The sequence below is a fragment of the Cololabis saira genome, chromosome 20 (genome assembly GCF_033807715.1).
Source record: "Cololabis saira isolate AMF1-May2022 chromosome 20, fColSai1.1, whole genome shotgun sequence".
NCBI classification, from domain to species: Eukaryota; Metazoa; Chordata; class Actinopteri; order Beloniformes; family Belonidae; genus Cololabis; species Cololabis saira.
The window spans coordinates 35942619-35962543 of record NC_084606.1 but is presented as its reverse complement, the minus strand read 5'-3'; the positions used below and the strand labels follow the sequence as shown (position 1 = coordinate 35962543).

The window sequence follows — 19925 nt, the reverse complement described above, 5'->3', positions numbered from 1 at the left end:
TTGATGTATAACACACCTGGGTGCACGTTACGGTTCGGGCCGCATTAACGGCCGAAGTAATTACATAAATTACGCCAAAATTACACGATTAATTCAAAATGGCCGACTTCCTGTTCGGTTTCGGCCATGGCGCCAAGAGACTTTTCTTTAAAGGAGACCTATTATGGCATTTAATGTATATTTTAAACAGGCCTTGAATGTCTTAAAAACAATCAAAAGCTTGTTTTTTCTACATAAATCAGAAATTCAGCCTGTGGGCCATGTCTATAGTTTTACCGCTTCTAACCTTCTCTATGAGGGATTCTGAGGGGGTGGGGCTATGATAATGAGGCTCTGCGCTGATTGGCTGCCTGAATGATGTGTAACAGGGGAGGGAACAAAGCCTTGCTCTGGGCAGAAGAACCGGCTCCGTACACAAAGCGTGTCCCATGCGAGGGAGCGTCAACGACAAAATAAATTCCATTGCTTTATTTTTTTTGTATTGGACTGTCCTAACTGGCCGCGAGTTTAACGGTTTCAGTGTGGACAGAGAGAGTTTAACGGTTTCAGTGTGGACAGAGAGAGTTTAACGGTTTCAGTGTGGACAGAGAGAGTTTAACGGTTTCAGTGTGGACAGAGAGAGTTTAACGGTTTCAGTGTGGACAGAGAGAGTTTAACGGTTTCAGTGTGGACAGAGAGAGTTTAACGGTTTCAGTGTGGACAGAGAGAGTTTAACGGTTTCAGTGTGGACAGAGAGAGTTTAACAGTTTCAGTGTGGACAGAGAGAGTTTAACGGTTTCAGTGTGGACAGAGAGAGTTTAACAGTTTCAGTGTGGACAGAGAGAGTTTAACAGTTTCAGTGTGGACAGAGAGAGTTTAACAGTTTCAGTGTGGACAGAGAGAGTTTAACGGTTTCAGTGTGGACAGAGAGAGTTTAACGGTTTCAGTGTGGACAGAGAGAGTTTAACGGTTTCAGTGTGGACAGAGAGAGTTTAACAGTTTCAGTGTGGACAGAGAGAGTTTAACGGTTTCAGTGTGGACAGAGAGAGTTTAACAGTTTCAGTGTGGACAGAGAGAGTTTAACAGTTTCAGTGTGGACAGAGAGAGTTTAACAGTTTCAGTGTGGACAGAGAGAGTTTAATGGTTTCAGTGTGGACAGAGAGAGTTTAACAGTTTCAGTGTGGACAGAGAGAGTTTAACAGTTTCAGTGTGGACAGAGAGAGTTTAACAGTTTCAGTGTGGACAGAGAGAGTTTAACGGTTTCAGTGTGGACAGAGAGAGTTTAACGGTTTCAGTGTGGACAGAGAGAGTTTAACGGTTTCAGTGTGGACAGAGAGAGTTTAACGGTTTCAGTGTGGACAGAGAGAGTTTAACGGTTTCAGTGTGGACAGAGAGAGTTTAACAGTTTCAGTGTGGACAGAGAGAGTTTAACAGTTTCAGTGTGGACAGAGAGCGTCCGATGTCACGCAGCTCGACGCGATAGTCGGACGCTCGAATGCAGTTATGACACGGTGTGGGATCTTAAAGCCTGAATTACGGTTCTGCGTTAAATCGACGCGTACCCTACACCGTAGGCTCTGCGTTGGTGTAACACGGAACCATAAATCAGCCTTTAGTTCCTGAAGAGGGAACGGGTCACCTCGTCTTCACACTAATTCACACAAGATTTAATTGAATTCTAAACAGGTACAACACAGTTATTTACTCCGATTCCTCATCATTTCATTTCTTATGTTACAAGACAAATGAATCATGTAACTGTAAAGAAATCACAACACTGAAGGTTCACAACTTTATTGTTAAAAAAAGAAAAGAACATAAGTTGTATATAAATAACATGTATGCACTATTGCTGGCTCAAGGAAGGACCGTGCGTCTTCTGAAGGTGTCGTTGAACAGATTCAGGTGATTGGAAGATCTGAAACCATAAACAGAAGAAAAATGTATTACTAATAGAGCTCCGGTGTTACCTAACGAGTGAGTGGCTCCGTTAGGGAACACCGGAGCACCGGAGCTGCTCACCGGTCCGGTCCAAGCGTCCGACTATCGCTTCGCACTGCGTGATATCGGACTCTGTCGCTCTCTGTCCATCTCCCTCCAGCAGCTGCCACTTTATTGGGGTTTTTGTAGTGAAATGAGGAGGAATCATAGAGATAACTTCTCATTTCAACTAATGGATCAGCCGTTCCTCATCATGACTGTTTCCTGCAGCGCTTTCAACCGGCTTCCAACGCGAGCGTCAGGAAGAGAATAGAAGCAGGGCGTCCGACAAATCGCGCCGCGCTGCGTCACTGAGGACAGTTAGGACAGTCCAACAGAAAATAAAGCAGTGGAATTGATTTTGTCGCTGACGCTCGCTCGCATCGCATAAAGCCTGAATTATGGTTCCGCGTTAAATTGACGCAGAGCCTACGCCGTAGGCTGTTGGTGTAACGCGGAACCATAATTCAGGCTTAACTCTGCCGGCCGGAGCTTCCACCATTTTTCGTAGCGGTGTATTGTGTCATTCGCGGCATCGCATCATTCAGGCAGCCAATCAGCACAGAGCCTCATTATCATAGCCCCGCCCACTCAGAATCCAGCATAGATAATGAGGTTAGAAACGGTAAAAATAAAGACATGTCCCAGAGGCTGAATTTCTCATTTATATAGAAAAAACAATCAAAAGCTTGTTTTTAAGACATTCAATGCCTGGTTAAGATAGACATTAAATGCTATAATAGATGTCCTTTAAAGGAGTGGAGGTGAGCGTGTGTTTCCTGTCTCCCCTGCAGGTCCATGCTGATGACGGCCTGTGACATCTCCGCCATCACCAAGCCCTGGCCCGTGCAGAAAAGGGTAAAACTCTCTGGTAGCTTTCTCACTGTCGTGGTACATTTGAGACATTTCTTTGCTCGGGTTTCTGTGGTGCAAAGCTTAAACGCTGAGATTGTTTTTTTATAGTTTTATTTGGATCCCCATTAGCTACAGCAAAACTGCAGCTATTCTTCCTGGGGTCCCACACATAATACACAGAACATTACAACAAAAAAATGAATAGCAAACCTAACGAGGTAGCATATACAAAAAGAAAGGAAAAACAGAAAATAAAGAAAAAATAAAAAAGTAATTCTGTTTAACATTTAGATATAAATAAAAACAATACATATTCAAACATTTTATAACATCAACGAATTCAAACCATGTATTGTTATCATAGTTTGCATCAATAACCATTTTAATAAATATTCATTTATTTTTATATATATATATATATATATATATATATATATATATATATATATATATATATATATATATATATATATATATATATATATATATATATATATATATGTATATATATATACACATATACAGGACTGTCTCAGAAAATTAGAATATTGTGATAAAGTTCTTTATTTTCTGTAATGCAATTAAAAAAAAAAAAAAATGTCATCCATTCTGGATTCTTTACAAATCAACTGAAATATTGCAAGCCTTTTATTATTTTAATATTGCTGATTATGGCTTACAGTTTAAGATTAAGATTCCCAGAATATTAAACAATGCAAATGTTAAACTGTAAGCCATAATCAGCAATATTAAAATAATAAAAGGCTTGCAATATTTCAGTTGATTTGTAATGCAAAAATGTATGACATTTTTGCATTACAGAAAATAAAGGACTTTATCACAATATTCAAATTTTCTGAGACAGTCCTGTGTATATATACACACATATACCCATATACTATCTACATTATTTATTTATTAATTTATTTATTTATATATTTAATAATAATTAAATAAGATTTATATTTTATATGCTTTTCAAAAGATGTTTCTTTACTAACAATTTGAATTGTTTTATGTTAATAGTTTGCTTTAAGTGTTTGGGGAGTGGGTTCTATGCAGACTCTGTACATCACCGTTCTTTTACCATAGTTTGTCTTTATTTTTGGCGGTGAAAAATGACCCCCGAGAACATTTTCTTTTATATAGAACTTGCTGGGTTTTGGATATGGATACATTTCTTCCAAATATTAATAAAGAATAAAGTAATCTTTCTCTTACCATTAACCAGCTGAGATTTCTATGCATTTTAAATACATTTGTTCTGAAATCACAAACCAGGACCCAGCGAGCTGCTGATGTGTGAAATGCATATTAAAACAGAAAGCAGTGATTTTGTAGGAGTTGGGCGTCTTGAACGTTTCTGTCTGCTGCATTCGTGTTTCTTGGTTTGTCTGTTTCATGTCTGGTTCATTTCCTGAGCCGTCCTCCTCTCTTTCACATCATCACCCTCTCACTCAAGCGTGAGAGCTGCGTTCCCGCGGCGACCTTCGTTAGTCAACACCTCGTTAGGACCTCCGGGCTCGGATGGAGGTCTTCAGTGTGGGCGTGTTCATAATTAAGTGCTTGTTAATAAAAACAGCTGTGGCCTTGTCCTTGGATAATGTTTTGAGAAACAGTTTGAACACTAAAGACACACACACACACACACACACACACACACACACACACACACACACACACACACACACACACACACACACACACACACACACACACACACACACTTGTGCTGACATCGTCTCATCAGCTACTGCAGCTGTTTGTTGGATGTTTTAACCCTTGAACTGTCTTTGGGTCTTTTTGTCTCCTGTCCTTCTTTCCTCCTGCTCTCTCCTTCCTTCTTTCCTTCCTTCCTTCTTTCCTTCCTTTTTTTCCCTTCCTTCTTTCCTCCCTCCCTCCCTTCCTTCTTTTTTCCTGTCATCCCTTCCTTCTTTTTTCCTTTCCTCCCTTCTTTCCTTCCTTTTTTCCCTTCCTTCCTTCTTTCCTCCCTTCCTCCTTCCTTCTTTTTTCCTTTCCTTCCTTCCTTATTTCCTCCCTTCTTTCCTTCCTTTTTTTCTCCCTTCCTTCCTTCCTTCCTTCCTTCCTTCCTTCCTTCCTTCCTTCCTTCCTTCCTTCCTTCCTTCCTTCCTTCCTTCCTTCCTTCTTTTCTCCCTTCCTTCCTTCCTTCTTTTCTCCCTTCCTTCCCTCTTCCTCCCTTCTTTCCTTCCTTCTTTTTTTACTTCCTTCCTTCTTTTCTCCCTTCTTTCCTTCCTTCCTTCTTTTTTCCCTTCCTTCCTTCTTTCCTCCCTTCCTTCTTTCCTCCTTTCTTTCCTTCCTTCCTTCCTCCTTCCTTCTTTTTTCCTTTCCTTCCTTCCTTCTTTTCTCCCTTCCTTCCTTCCTTCCTTCCTTCCTTCCTTCCTTCCTTCCTTCCTTCCTTCCTTCTTTTCTCCCTTCCTTCCTTCCTTCTTTTCTCCCTTCCTTCCCTCCTCCTCCCTTCTTTTTTCACTTCCTTCCTTCTTTTCTCCCTTCTTTCCTTCCTTCCTTCTTTCCTTCCTTCCTTCTTTTTTCCCTTCCTTCCTTCTTTCCTTCCTTCCTTCTTTCCTCCTTTCTTTCCTTCCTCCCTCCCTCCCTTCCTTCCTCCCTTCTTTCCTCCCTTCCTCCCTTCCTTCCTCCTTCCCCCCACCTTGACCTGCAGACAGCACCAGGGTTGTGGATACCTAGTAAGAGCAGCGTTGCAGTGGTCCAGTCTACTGAAGATAAGAGCAGGGACCGGATGTTCTCAGTCCTGCTGAGACTTCAGTCCTTTAATCCTTGACATGTTCTGCAGGTGGTGACACGCCAACTTCACTACTGTCTTAATATGGCAGTGAAACTCGTCCATATTTCTGGCTTGGTTGTCGGCTTTTTGAAGCCAAGTGCTGACTTTCAGTCCTTCTTCCTTGGCTCCAAGGAAGGATTCAGTTATGTCTTTGTTTAGCATCTGCATAATTGTGATAACACAGTTCTTTTCTTGTAAAATTTGAGCGAGTGACAATATCTAGACCAGTGGTCGGCAACCTAAAATGTTGAAAGAGCCATATTGGACCAAAAACACAAAAAACAAATGTGTCTGGAGCCGCAAAAAAAATGAAAAGTCTTGTATAAGCAACACATGCTGCATGTATCAATATTAGTTATAACTGGGGGAAGATCATTTTTTTCATTATGCACTTCGAGAAAAAAGTCGAAATGTTGAGAAAAAAGTCAAAATTTAGAAAAAAAAGTTGAAATGTTGAGAAAAAAGTCGAAATGTCGAAAAAAAGTCGAAATGTCGAGGAAATAGTCGAAATGTCGAGGAAATAGTCAGGTTATTTTTCTCAGATTCATAGCTGCCGATGCTATGCCATCCCAAACTGTTATTTATTTTTTCTCACTTGTTCTTTCTAGGAATCCATCAGGATGTAGGATTTATATGGGGGTATTATTGTTCCAATATTATTTGTGTGTGCGTATCTCAATCTGTGTGTGCGTAAAAAGATTTGTGTGTCTGTATTCAGATTTGTGTGTGCGTAAAAAGATTCGTGTGTCTGTATTCAGATCTGTGTGCGTAAAAAAAGATTTGTGTGTCCGTATTCACATTTGTGTGTGCGTAAAAAGATTTGTGTGTCTGTATTCAGATCTGTGTGTGCGTAAAAAGATTCGTGTGTCTGTATTCAGATTTGTGTGTGCGTAAAAAGATTTGTGTGTCTGTATTCAGATCTGTGTGTGCGTAAAAAGATTTGTGTGTCTGTATTAAGATCTGTGTGTGCGTAAAAAGATTTGTGTGTCTGTATTAAGATCTGTGTGTGCGTAAAAAGATTTGTGTGTCTGTATTAAGATCTGTGTGTGCGTAAAAAGATTTGTGTGTCCGTATTCACATTTGTGTGTGCGTAAAAAGATTCGTGTGTCTGTATTCATATTTATGTGTGCGCAAAAATCAGCCGGGAGCTCTCGATTGGCTGTCTTTGCACACGTGGATTTTGACACAGTTCTGCCGCGGCAAATCTGTAAAAAGATCTGTGTGTAAAACGATTTGTCCGTAACTTTTGCTTTGCCCTGAGCTCGGACTCACAGGCTTACGCCAGGCTACAGTAGCAATGCAGCCTTCACACCACTAGTCGTAGCTCTCAGTCAGTACGTTCACCTGCTGCAGTTCCATCGGGGTTTTGAACATATTATTGGACATCGTTTGGACTTTTATACTGCATGCAAACACCTGAACCCCATCTACTTCGGACCTATGTCGGACATTTAGTAATCGGGTTGCATATGGAGTAAGATAACTTCCAAAAAGATGTGTTCATGTTATAACTATTCGTATTCATAATGATAAACATTTGTATGTAAATAAAAAAAGTTGTACTCAAAATGCTGCTGTCACGCACATGAGTCTGATAAATTATTAGGGTAAGAGTAAGAAATTAGGTAAGAAATTGACCTTTTACGTCTCATTTATTCATTCACACACGCACTAATATATTTGGGAAACAGTTAGGCACCAAATATAATATATTTAATTTTCTCAGATGGCAAAAATAAGAACTTTATTGATCCCACATACTGTAGGAGTAATTCATGTCATATTAGAGAACAAGGTAGTGCCGAAAAAACAATATATAGCCTATCCCCCCTCACAAAAATAAGAAAAATATATTTTCTCATCAACAAAGCATATTTTACATAAACATATTAAAAAATTTTCAAGTAACAAAATAACATATTTGAACAATTCTTCAGATTTTTTCAGTTCTTTTATTGTCTGAAAAATGGTTCAAATGTGTTATTTTGTTATTTGAAAAAATTTTAATTTGTTTTGTTGATGAGAAAATATGTTTCTCTATTCTTATTTTTGTGAGGGAGGATAGATTATTGTTTTTTTTTCAGCACTACCTTGTTCTTTATAGCTGATATAAAATGAATTACTCCTACAGTATGTGGGATCAATAAAGTTCTTATTTTTGCCATCTGAGAAAATTAAATATATTATATTTGGTGCCTAACTGTTTCCCAAATATATTAGTGCGTGTGTGAATGAATAAATGAGACGTAAAAGGTCAATTTCTTACCTAATTTCTTACTCTTAACCTAATAATTTGTCAGACTCATGTGCGTGACAGCAGAATTTTGAGTACAACGTTTTTATTTACATACAAATGTTTATCATTATGAATACGAATAGTTATAACATGAACACATCTTTTTGGAAGTTATCTTACTCCATATGTAAATGTCCGACATAGGTCCGAAGTAGATGGGGTTCAGGTGTTTGCATGCGCAGTATAAAAGTCCAAACGATGTCCAATAATATGTTCAGAAACCCGATGGAACTGCTGCATGTAGAGTACTGACTGAGTGCTACGACTAGTGGTGTGAAGGCTGCATTGCTACTGTAGCCTGGCGTGAGCCTGTGAGTCCGAGCTCAGGGCAAAGCAAAAGTTACGGACGCACAAATCGTTTTACACACAGATCTTTTTACAGATTTGCCGCGGCAGAACTGTGTCAAAATCCACGTGTGCAAAGACAGCCAATCGAGAGCTCCCGGCTGATTTTTGCGCACACACAAATCTGAATACAGACACACGAATCTTTTTACGCACACACAGATCTTAATACAGACACACAAATCTTTTTACGCACACAGATCTGAATACAGACACACAAATCTTTTTACGCACACAGATCTGAATACAGACACACAAATCTTTTTACGCACACACAAATCTGAATACAGACACACGAATCTTTTTACGCACACACAGATTGAGATACGCACACACAAATAATATTGGAACAATAATACCCCCATAGATTTAGACCTATTCAACATTTAACTGTTCCAAACATCCTTATAAAACCTTACAATACCAATAATGATCGTAATTAAAAACAAAAACAATTTCATGACGAAGCAATGAGTGAACTTTTAACACTGCAGTCTTCATGTTGTCTTTCTGACCTCTGGGTGAACGGAGAGGAAACCGTGTTGCTTGATTGATCCAGTGTTAGGTAAACAAAGACAGAAATACTTTTCCCCGAGCCCGATCTTGGTTTTAGTCAGCTTGTAATGAGTCCCCTGCAGCGCAGAGACCTGGTTATCTAGTCAATCAAGGACTGGCTGAGCCCCGAGCTGCAGTCACATTTCATTTACCCCTGCAAACACAGCGGGCCCTGACACACTTCTGCTTTCTACCGTCATCTTTGCTTTTTCCTTCCATTTGTCAGTGTGTGCGTGTGCGTGTGTGCGTGTGCGTGCGTGCGTGCGTGCGTGCGTGCGTGCGTGCGTGCGTGCGTGCGTGCGTGCGTGCGTGCGTGTCCATACTGTTTATATGAACCCAAGATAGTGATATCATTTACGAGTGTACATCCTTTTTTGCATTTCAGGTCCAAACAAATGTTGCAATGTAGTGCTACACGACTAAGACAGCAGCTCTAACAGTAAAAGACTGAAATCCAGTCAAATCGTCTGTTATTAACCCTTGTACTGTCTTTGGGTCAAAATGACCTAATTTTCCTGTTCCTTCTTTCCTCCTGCTCTCTCCTTCCTTCTCCCTTCCTATTTACTCCCTCCCTCCCTTCCTTCCTTCCTTCCTTCCTTCCTTCCTTCCTTCCTTCCTTCCTTCCTCCCTCCCTCCCTTCCTTTTTCCCTTCCTTCCTTCTTTCCTCCTGCTCTCTCCTTCCTTCTTCCCTTCCTCTTTTCTCCCTTCCTTCCTCCTTTCCTTCCTTCCTTCCTTCCTTCCTTCCTTCCTTCCTTCCTTCCTTCCTTCCTTCCTTCCTTCCTTCCTTCCTTCCTTCCTTCCTTCCTTCCTTCCTTCCTTCCTTCCTTCACACATTTAACACAGAACCATAAATCAGTTTTACACAAAAACATCATCAACAGGAATTTATCATTTTTACCGTGAGATACAAATTATTACCGTGGGGAATTTTTTTGACGGTTTATCGTGAACGGTAAAATATCTCCCATTCCTAATCCAAAGGTAAAGCTGATAACAGTTTTAATGACACTTGTGTTTACATGAGGTTTACATACTTCATGAGGTTTAGGTGAGGTTTACTTGAGTGAAAATGACGCCCTGATATCCAAATAAATGAAGTTGGCAGTTCTTTCTTTCTTTCTTTCTTTCTTTCTTTCTTTCTTTCTTTCTTTCTTTCTTTCTTTCTTTCTTTCTTTCTTTCTTTCTTTCTTTCTTTCTTTCTTTCTTTCTTTCTTTCTTTCTTTCTTTCTTTCTTTCTTTCTTTCTTTCTTTCTTTCTTTCTTTCTTTCTTTCTCTCCCTCCCTCCCTTCCTTCCTTCCTTCCTTCCTTCCTTCCTTCCTTCCTTCCTTCCTTCCTTCCTCCCTTCCTTCTTTTCTCCCTTCCTACCTTCTTTCTTTCCTTCTTTTCATTATTCCTTCCTTCCTTCTTTCCTCCCTTCTTCTCTTCCTTCCTTCCTTGACCCAAAGACAGCACAAGGGTTAAGCAAAAATACCTGCCATTCCCATGACCGTGCATGGGAAGAGAGGGTTGTAGACGGGGGATGGAGCTCGGCTAATGGAGTAAGAAAGATGGTCCTGATTAGAATTCTTAAAACGAGCTGCATACTCTGACCGCTAGCAGAACGTAAAAAAGGAGTTTTTGCGGTGTATAAAGGAGATTTAGTAGAATTTATTTAAGCATAGCCCCTTGAGATGTAACATCTCATTTTCAAGGGGGTCCCATAAAACATACAACATTACAATATATTACAGTACAGTACAGACATACATGCTCACCCTCCCACACAACCCCTACCACATAAGTCTAGTTACAAAATAGACTAATTGAATAACCGGAACAATGAGATAAATATAACATAACAGAGAGAAAAATAAATAAATAAATAGAAAAAAGGACAAAAAATACATAAATAAATTAAAAACATTGGCAATTTGTTTTAAGATGAGAATATAATGCCAACTTAAAACAATGAAAAGAGGTAATAGAACGCAAAAAGAGAGGAAGATCATTCCAATCTGATGGGGCTTTAAAATGAAATTATCTTTTACCAACCTCTTTTGAAATTCTAGAAACAAAGAAAAAAGGAAAATTCCTATGTCTGAGTGAGTATGGAGAGTTATATGGAATCATGAGTTCTTTTAAATATGGAGGACAGTGAAAATAAACACATTTAAAAAGGAAGTGAAGCCAGTGAAACTGGCGTCTAGATTTGGGTTGAAACCAGTTCAATGAATCAAACATAAAACAATGATGTTCTGAAAGGACAACGTAACACAAATCTATATAATGAATTGAATAATACAGTCAGAGGTTTAAGATGGGGATCTGGAGTATTGTGATAAACAATATCTGCATAATCAACAAGTGGTAGTATGAGTTGAGAAATGAACCTTTTTCTGACAGGAAGTGTGAAACAGTTGATGGAACGGTAAAGTGAAGCGAGACAGCCATGTGCTTTTGAGATGAAAGAAAGAAGATTGTAAGAGACGTTATAGATGAAAAACTTGCAGAAATATGCAAGACATCCCATTTTTATCAAATGCATGAGAACTAAAGATCATTACTGGAGGTATTTTAGTGTTCAGAGGGTGAAGGAGCAAAGTTAAACGGGAGAGTCATGATGTCTCTGACATGGTGCGGCGTGGAGAACCACGGTTTCCAACAGGCGCGTGGAAAAAAATCCCATTCTTTACTTTTACAGTAAAGGCTCATCACAGGTCTCCTCATGTCTGGAGGCCACAGGGGACAAACCTTTCCCTAAAGTTAAACAAATTAAATACTTACCTGCTGTACTCTACTGCCCTTATGTTTTAACAATTTGTGCTTTTTATTATTTTACCTCTTTTCTTATCATTTTATTTCGTTTTATTTGTTATTTACTGTTTAATTGTGTCTTGCCGCTTTTAATGTTGATGTAAAGCACTTTGAATTACCTCGTGTTGAATTGTGCTATACAAATAAACTTCTGAGCTGAAAGCTCTGCACATGAGAAACTGCCTCCACCCGCAGCTCCAGCATGAACTCCTCTCCTCTCCTCCTCTCGTCTGTTTGCTGCAGATTGCAGAGCTGGTGGCCACCGAGTTCTTTGAGCAGGGGGACAAGGAGCGGCGGGAGCTGAACATCGAGCCCAGCGTAAGTAGCCTCGGTCAGGACAGGAGACATCTGCTCTGTGCTCTCCGGTTTGTGAAACAGATCTGTCCCGTGTCAAGCCATCAGGCGTGTTAATGTCTTCTTTTATAGGTTAGAGGCAGTACTGGAATTGAGGGGGATGAGGGGATGGCATCCCCCCCTGAAATAAAAATGGTCCAAATCATCCCCCCCTGAAATAAAAATGGTCCAAATCATCCCCCCTGTAAAACTGTCATCCCTCCTTTCCATCCCTTATGTCATTTCATCAATGAATGTGGTTTTACTGCTATTTCAACATTTAGAGTCATCACCAGAAAAATAACTTATTTGACCATTTTCACCTGTTTCAAGTAAATATTCACTTGAAATAAAAGAAGAAATAAAAGAAGGAAGTAAGTAGGAAAGGGATTAAGGAAGGGAGAAAAGATGGAAGGGAGGAAAGAAGGGAGAAAAGATGGAAGGAAGGGAGAAAGAAAGGAAAAAAGGGAGAAAATTAAAGAAGGGAGGGAGGAAGGAATGGAGAAAAGGAAAGAAAGAAGGGAGGGAAGAATGAAGGAATGGAGAAAATAAGGAAAGAAGGAAGGAAAAGCAAAGAAGGTAATAAAGGAATGAATGACGGAAGGGAGGTAGGAAGAAAAAGGAGTAAAGGAGGAAATGAGGAAGGGAAGAAGGAAGGAGAGAGCAGGAGGAAAGAAAGATAGAAGAATTGGGTCATTTTGACCCAAAGACAGTACAAGGGTTAAAAAAAGAGTCATTACCAGAAAAATAACTTATTTGTCAATTTTCACCTGTTTCAAGTAAATTTTCACTTGAAATAAGTAGAAAAATCTACCAGTGGAACAAGATTTATCTTCTCATTACAAGCAAAAAAATCTTGTTCCACTGGCAGATTTTTCTACTTATTTCAAGTGAAAATCTACTTGAAACTGGTGAAAATTGTTGTTTTTTCCAGTCATTACTCTTGTTTTAAGTGTAATGAGATTTGTTTTACTAAAATGAGACATTTTAACTAGAAATAAGACAAATATTCTTGTTAAGATTTTGAGTTTTTGCAGTGATCCATGTTACTTATCCTGTGAAGGACAGAGTCATATTGATAAGTTCAGAAAAGTGTTTTTTATTGTAGTGTTTTGATGTATTTGATGTAAGCCCAGTGGATATTTAAAGCTTACAGAAGGCTGCATTTAACTGCTGCTATGTCATTCCTGCAGTATTTCTGCAGGTGTTTTGGTCACTGCTATTATTTGTAATATCTTATATTATTTGTAATCAGCACAAATTATCTGTCCCCATATGATCAAATCCACCACCCCCCCTGATTTATTTTTACAACTGGAGTACTGGTTAGAGGACACATAAATATTGCATACTTGTGTCTTGTCTTTGTCTGCATTTGTACCTCAAAGGAGACGTAATAAACCCGTGCAGTCCAGATGTCTGACGTCTCTCAGCTTCCACCCAAGAAACTAAAGTTTTACTTTGCCTGATTGCAAACAAAAACCCCAGATTAGTGTTCACCATTTTTGAAACTGGCACGAAAAAGATGGATGTACAGTTTTGTTGTCATTCATGTTAACAACTTATTCAGTTCAGTTTTATTAGGATACCGGTTGTCTCCAGGAGCGTCCCAGAGACCAGAACATGACCCCTGAGCAAAAGATTCAAGGTTCCTTTGTTGTCGTTCAGCAAGACATCGCAGATGAAAACCACAGATAAAGAGCTTTAAAGCCCTATAAATGTCAGATACATTAAACAACCTAAAATAAATGGTTCAAAACCGTATAAAGTGCATTGTTGTTGCACATTTCAGCAGCTGGATGAAAGAAACAGTCCCTATAGTTTATTTTTTTTGTTGAGCCATCTGGTCGCAGGACGCGGCCAGGCCGTTGTCACGGCAACAGTCTGCAAAAGGCTCCACCTTCGCTCTATTGGCGCTTTTCCACCAGCACCTACTCGGCTCTACTCATCTCAGCTCGGCCTGGTTTCTTTTCCACTACAATTCAGCACCTGGAGCAGAAGTAGGAGGTTGGAGAAGCTGCTGTGACGTATTTGATTGTGTGATCTAAACGAAAAAGACAACAACACTAAAGATGTATGTGGCAGGGTGGAGGAGCTGCAGCCACTCAGGCTGATTAGGGCACAGGTGGGCCCAATCAGCCTCTCCACTCTGCCAGCCTTCATAAGGCAGAGCTGGACAGCAGCAAAGGGGGCTGATGGAGCTGCTGCCTGAGGAGCTGCTGATGTGCTTCTGCACGTGTGTGTTGGTGAAACTGGTGAAATAAAGGGTCTGCACGAAACTCCGTGTCTCTCCATCCTTCGGTCGGCCCCGGTAGCACTCGCCCTGCTACATCTGGCGCCCAACGTGGGGCGCGAAGGATGGAGGAGAGAGGCATGGAGCGGGCCCTGGACACGCTCGCCCGGGCCATGGTGGGCATGGCGGCCGCCTTCCGGGACCAGGGCGAGCGGCAGCTGGCCGCCATAGAAGCCCTGGTGGCCGCGGGGCGACCCACCCCTGCACCCCGTCTGAGGGCCGCCGCAGCAACGCGGGAGGAGCTGGCGGCGCCGCAGCTGAGAGGCCGGGAGGCAGAAGCTGCGGGCCGCCAAGCGACGGCTCCCGAGGCGGCGGGATCCGCGGAGCGACCCATCCCTGCACCCCGTCTGAGGTTCGCCGCGGCAGCGCTGGTGGCGCTGCAGCCGACCGGCCGTGAGGCAGCGGCTGCAGGCTGCCAGGCGACGGCTCCCGGGGCGGAGGCGGAGTTGGCGGGGAAGGCGGCTTCGGAGGCGCAGCCGCCAGCGACGGCGGGTCCCACGGAGACAGGGCCGGACCTGCGGCCAGAGGAGAGTGTGGGGGAAGAGGCGGACCAGCAGCCCGCGCAGGGCTGCGTCGCGGAGGTGAAGAAGGCAGTCGTGCGCGCACCGGGTGGCCCGAGGCCACCATGGGCCCGGCCCCGAGCGCATCCTCCACGGCGGGCGGGCCGACGCCGGGGGCGACCACCCCGACCATTCTGCAGCTCAGGCCGACGCCGGGGGCGACCACCCGACCAGGAAGCCCGGAGGGTTCCTCTCCCGCTCCGGCGGGGCGGGGGGGAGTAGGCTCGGCCGGACGGACCCCGGCTCGAGGTTGGCGTTGGGGGTGTGTGGCAGGGTGGAGGAGCTGCAGCCACTCAGGCTGATTAGGGCACAGGTGGGCCCAATCAGCCTCTCCACTCTGCCAGCCTTCATAAGGCAGAGCTGGACAGCAGCAAAGGGGGCTGATGGAGCTGCTGCCTGAGGAGCTGCTGATGTGCTTCTGCACGTGTGTGTTGGTGAAACTGGTGAAATAAAGGGTCTGCACGAAACTCCGTGTCTCTCTCGTCCATTCTTCGGGCCCCACGTTGGGCGCCAGATGTAGCAGGGTGGATGCTACGGGGGCCCGACCGAAGGATGGAGAGGACACGGCGTTTGTTGCAGACCCTTTTTATTCTCACCCAAATCACCCAGAACACATATCACCAGCAGCTTCCCAGTCCCAGTCTGAACACCAGTCTCAGCAGCAGCTTCTCCTCTTATGAGGCTGGCAGAGTGGAGAGGCTGACGAGCCACACCTGTGTCCCGTCAGCCTGAGTGGCTGCAGCTCCTCCACTCTGCCACACACCCCCAACGCCAAACTCGAGCCGGGGTCCCTCCGGCCGAGCATACTCCCCCCCCCCGCCCCCTCGGAGCGGGAGAGGAACCCTCCGGGCTTCCTGGTCGGGGTGGTCGCCCCCGGCGTCGGCCCGACCAGCGCAACGGTCGGGGGGGGCGACCCCGGCGTCGGCCCGGTCGCCGTGGACAACGCTCTTCTGGCCGGGCCCGTGGTGGCCTCGGGCCACACGGTGCGCCCCGGACCGCCTCCTCCGTGGCGTAGTCCTGCGCCAGCTGCCAGTCCGCCTCCGGGACCGCCTCCTCCTCCTCCGCAACGCAGCCCTGCTCTGGCTGGTGGTCCGCCTCCGTCGCTGATGGCGGCTGCGCCTCCGCAGCCGCCTCCCCAGCCAACTCCGCGTCCGTCTCCCCCTCCGTCTCCGTCTCCGCCGCTGACTCCCTCCCCGGAGCCGTCGCCTGGCGGCCTGCAGCCACTGCCTCACGGCCGGTCGGCTGCAGCGCCACCAGCGCTGCCGCGGCGAACCTCAGACGGGGTGCAGGGATGGGTCGCTCCGCGGGTCCCGTCGCCTCGGGAGCCGTCGCTTGGCGGCCCGCAGCTTCTGCCTCCCGGCCTCTCAGCTGCGGCGCCGCCAGCTCTTCCCGCGTTGCTGCGGCGGCCCTCAGACGGGGTGCAGGGGTGGGTCGCCCCGCGGCCACCAGGGCTTCTATGGCGGCCAGCTGCCGCTCGCCCTGGTCCCGGAAGGCAGCCGCCATGCCCGCCATGGCCCGGGCGAGCGTGTCCAGGGCCCGCTCCATGCCTCTCTCCTCCATCCTTCGCGCCCCACGTTGGGTGCCAGTGTAGCAAGGTGGATGCTACGGGGGCCCGACCGAAGGATGGAGAGGACACAGCGTTTGTTGCAGACCCTTTTTATTCTCACCCAAATCACCCAGAACACATATCACCAGCAGCTTCCCAGTCCCAGTCTGAACACCAGTCTCAGCAGCAGCTTCTCCTCTTATGAGGCTGGCAGAGTGGAGAGGCTGACGAGCCACACCTGTGTCCCGTCAGCCTGAGTGGCTGCAGCTCCTCCACTCTGCCACAATGTAGAACCTGGAGGAGATGATAGATGTGCTGCTGGGTCTGTGGCTTGTGTTGATATCAAGTTAAAATATGAGAGTGAGAGAAGCTTCAAGCGGTGACGTTTTTTTAATTTTTTTAGTTGATCTCGGTGCTGCTGAAAAGTCAGCTGGAGCCGTGAGCAGCTATGAAGAGACAGATCTCCTGGTGGATCTGGTTGTTCCTTATCACCGTCTAGATCCCTTTTTAATTCTCTCCTCAGCACCAGGTTTATGAACATCTGACCCTCAGAGTTGGATCATGAAACAGACTTTTGCTGCCATTGCTGGTTGAATAAAATGAACAAGAATCCGTCAGAGTCTCTTTCTCTGATTTCCTCCTCCTGACTCAGACGTCTGACTCCAACCCCCCGACCAATCGGTGGTCTGTAGTGTGATGATGTCAGATACAGCCCACTCAGCAGCTTAGAACCTCGGCAGAATAGATACAGAAAAAGTATCTACTCAGCACATTAGACCCCTAGTGGGAAAGAACCAAACCGAGTGGAGTCGGCTGAGTAGGTACTAGTGGAAAAGCGCTATTTGAGCGCTCTCCTGGTTGTTTTGGATCAGAAGCACTGCTGCAGTGTCATCAGCGTACTTCAGAATGAGTCCGTCTTGGCTCATCGAGGTTCGAGACACGTCCCTGTGGAGCTCCACAGCTCAGTGTTAAGGCTGGATTATGGTTCTGCGTTAAATCCACGCCGAGCCTACGCCGCAGGTTGTGCCGCAATGAGCTCCCCACGGCGCACGCCACGCCGTGCCTGACCTGCACCTCCAAAAAATTGTAACTAAGCGTCAAGAGGACGCAGACCCAAAGCAGACCAAGAGAGCTGTGATTGGTTCACTTGGTAGCAACGCATTTCCGGTTCCGGTTCGTGAAGCAGTCGTGAACTTTCAGTTAAAATATTGCAAAGTCTTTTCTGTGTGGTCTTCACTGTCATGTGCTATTACAGTTTGTACTTTGATGTTTGGCCGTTGTTTCATGTCGTTGTTTCATGTCGTTGGCTTTAGGACCTGATGAATCGGGAGAAAAGAGATAAGATTCCCAGCATGCAGGTGTCCTTCATTGATGCCATCTGCATTCAGTTGTACGAGGTAAGAGGACACTACGGTGAGCTGGGAGGAGGGACGCTTGTCCATGTGTTGACCCGTCTCCCTTGTCCTGTCCCCAGACCCTGGCCGGCATGTCGGAGTGCTGCTCCCCCCTGCTGGACGGCTGCCTGAGGAACCGGCAGCACTGGACGCGCTTGGCGGAGGACTGCGAGAAGGGACTGTCCAACGGGCTGGTGTGACCTCGACCCCAGCCGGACGTCCAACCCCCTCCCAAACTTCCATGACCTTAATGTGACGTTGAGAATGGACATCTGGCCAAATGTGTGCACTGAAAGTGAGCAAGAAAGGTTCCTCCCCCACCCCGAACAGAAACCCTGACCCCGGCCCGTCCCTCCGGTCGGCGGTGCCCACAAACCTCGCCACAAACACAAGTGTGCTAAAAGTCCACAGAGAGAGGATGAACACGTTGGGGTAGAAGAGTGTTGTAAACTGATTCCCATCTTCACCAGTTGTTTAGCGTGTTACCATGGTAGCATTTGTCAGTTAGCGCTAAACATAAAGACAAAGTCCAGATGTTGGGGGTCCCAAATGTTTTGGCATTCGCTCCGGCTGGCTACACACTAAACTACACACCGACCAAGCAATCCACACAAATGCTTTAGGGTGTGCACATTATACAAGACGGTTTCAACCTCACCCAGGTTCTGTAGAACTGCGTTCATGGCGTTTCCACCCGATCACACCGACACACCAGCTCCATATGGGGCTAGAACAGTCTCATAATTCACAAATGCACAGGACAAGTTTTACACATGCACAGACCGATTTGCAAATGCACAGGACAAAAAATTCACAAATGCACACACTGATTCACAAATGCACAGAACAATTCACACGTGCGTAGGACAAGATACACAAATGTATTTTTGATGCGCAAACAAATATAACCTGACTCCCCTGACGTGACTCGATCCACAAATACGTTTTTTTAAACACGGAAGGATCTGCAACCAATCAGATATCTTCCTTTGTTTCAGCCAATCATAACAGCCCACCCCACGTGTAGAACGATTTACTTGTAAACCAATCAGATTAAACGGGCGGATACACCTGCTGTTTGAGCTGCGTTAGCTCCGTTCGCTTGGAAAAGTGATTAATATTTGGAGTTGGTGGAGTAAAGATAAATAAACAAGACAGCATTACGGGATGGAGAGATCACTGCTCTGCTTCTCTTGTGATCTTGGTAAAGAAAACAGCGCGATCGGAGATGTTTGTCGGGCCGTTCAACCAGAGCCGTTTACGAGTAAGTCGCATTTGTGAAACGGTGTGTGCATTTGCGACTTATGAGACTGTTCTAGCTCCATAGCTCCACGGCACCTCCGTAGTAGAGCGGACATCAGCGGGACGTGGAGTTCATGGTCCTTATGTAATAATTGCTCAGGGGTCACGTTCTGGGCCCTCTGGAAAGATTCTAGGGACAATGTCTTTTGCAATAGACGCTGTATAAATAAAACTGAATTGAAGGATCCAACAAGTGAGCAAAGACGACCCTGCCGTGGTGCATCTTAGAGAACATAAAGATTATCTTTCTGTTCCCTTCAGGTTGGTTAGTGTCGTAAGCAGTCATTAGTATTCAACTGATGTTTGGAGACTGGAGAGCCCCCACCTCTAAATCCCACTTAACTTGGCTTGACTGGTCTTTAATTCGCTGCCAAGCTTGTGAGCTTGTTAAAGTGTGCACTAACTGGTTATTGACTATAGTCTGGTTCACTTGATCTACCCTGGTCTTGCTGGTTTACCTGGTCTACTCTAGTTTACTTAGGGCCAATCCCAACACACCCCCTACTTTCTACCACTAGCCCTAAAAATGAAGCCTCAAACCATAGGGCCCTTGTAATCTTCTCTAGGGATTGGGACACCACTTGCTACGTCACTGCGTGGTTTACGTTCGGGTACGTAAGCGACTATGTAGTTACGTTTGCACATACGTCACACCATATCAGGAAGCCCAGAGCTAGAAGCTGTTTTAATTTCAGCTGTAGCGCTGTTAATATGCCACTTTTTTAAGTTTTAATATTTTTTCAGGCGTAAAAGTAACCGTTAAGATCCCCAACCTGGGCTCAGTTTATCCAAATAACGCCTGTTAAGAAATTTGATCCGACGTTATCGGGATGAGAAGAGCCTGCCGGCTCGGAAGCTGATTTATGTTTCCGCGTTAAATCGACGCAGAGCCTA

At 44.8% G+C, this 19925-nt stretch overlaps 1 protein-coding gene across 1 annotated transcript in view; it reads left to right on the top strand.

Annotated features, from left to right (window-relative positions):
- Positions 1–19545, top strand: part of LOC133420523 (cGMP-specific 3',5'-cyclic phosphodiesterase-like) — a 63929-nt gene extending 44384 nt beyond the window's left edge. The window contains exons 12-15 of the mRNA XM_061710218.1: positions 2754–2817; positions 11847–11921; positions 17649–17732; positions 17810–19545. Of these exons, the coding sequence (XP_061566202.1) occupies positions 2754–2817; positions 11847–11921; positions 17649–17732; positions 17810–17929 (343 nt within the window). The 3' untranslated portion in view covers positions 17930–19545. The remainder of the gene's footprint in view (positions 1–2753; positions 2818–11846; positions 11922–17648; positions 17733–17809) is intronic.
- The last annotated feature ends 380 nt before the right edge of the window (positions 19546–19925 follow it).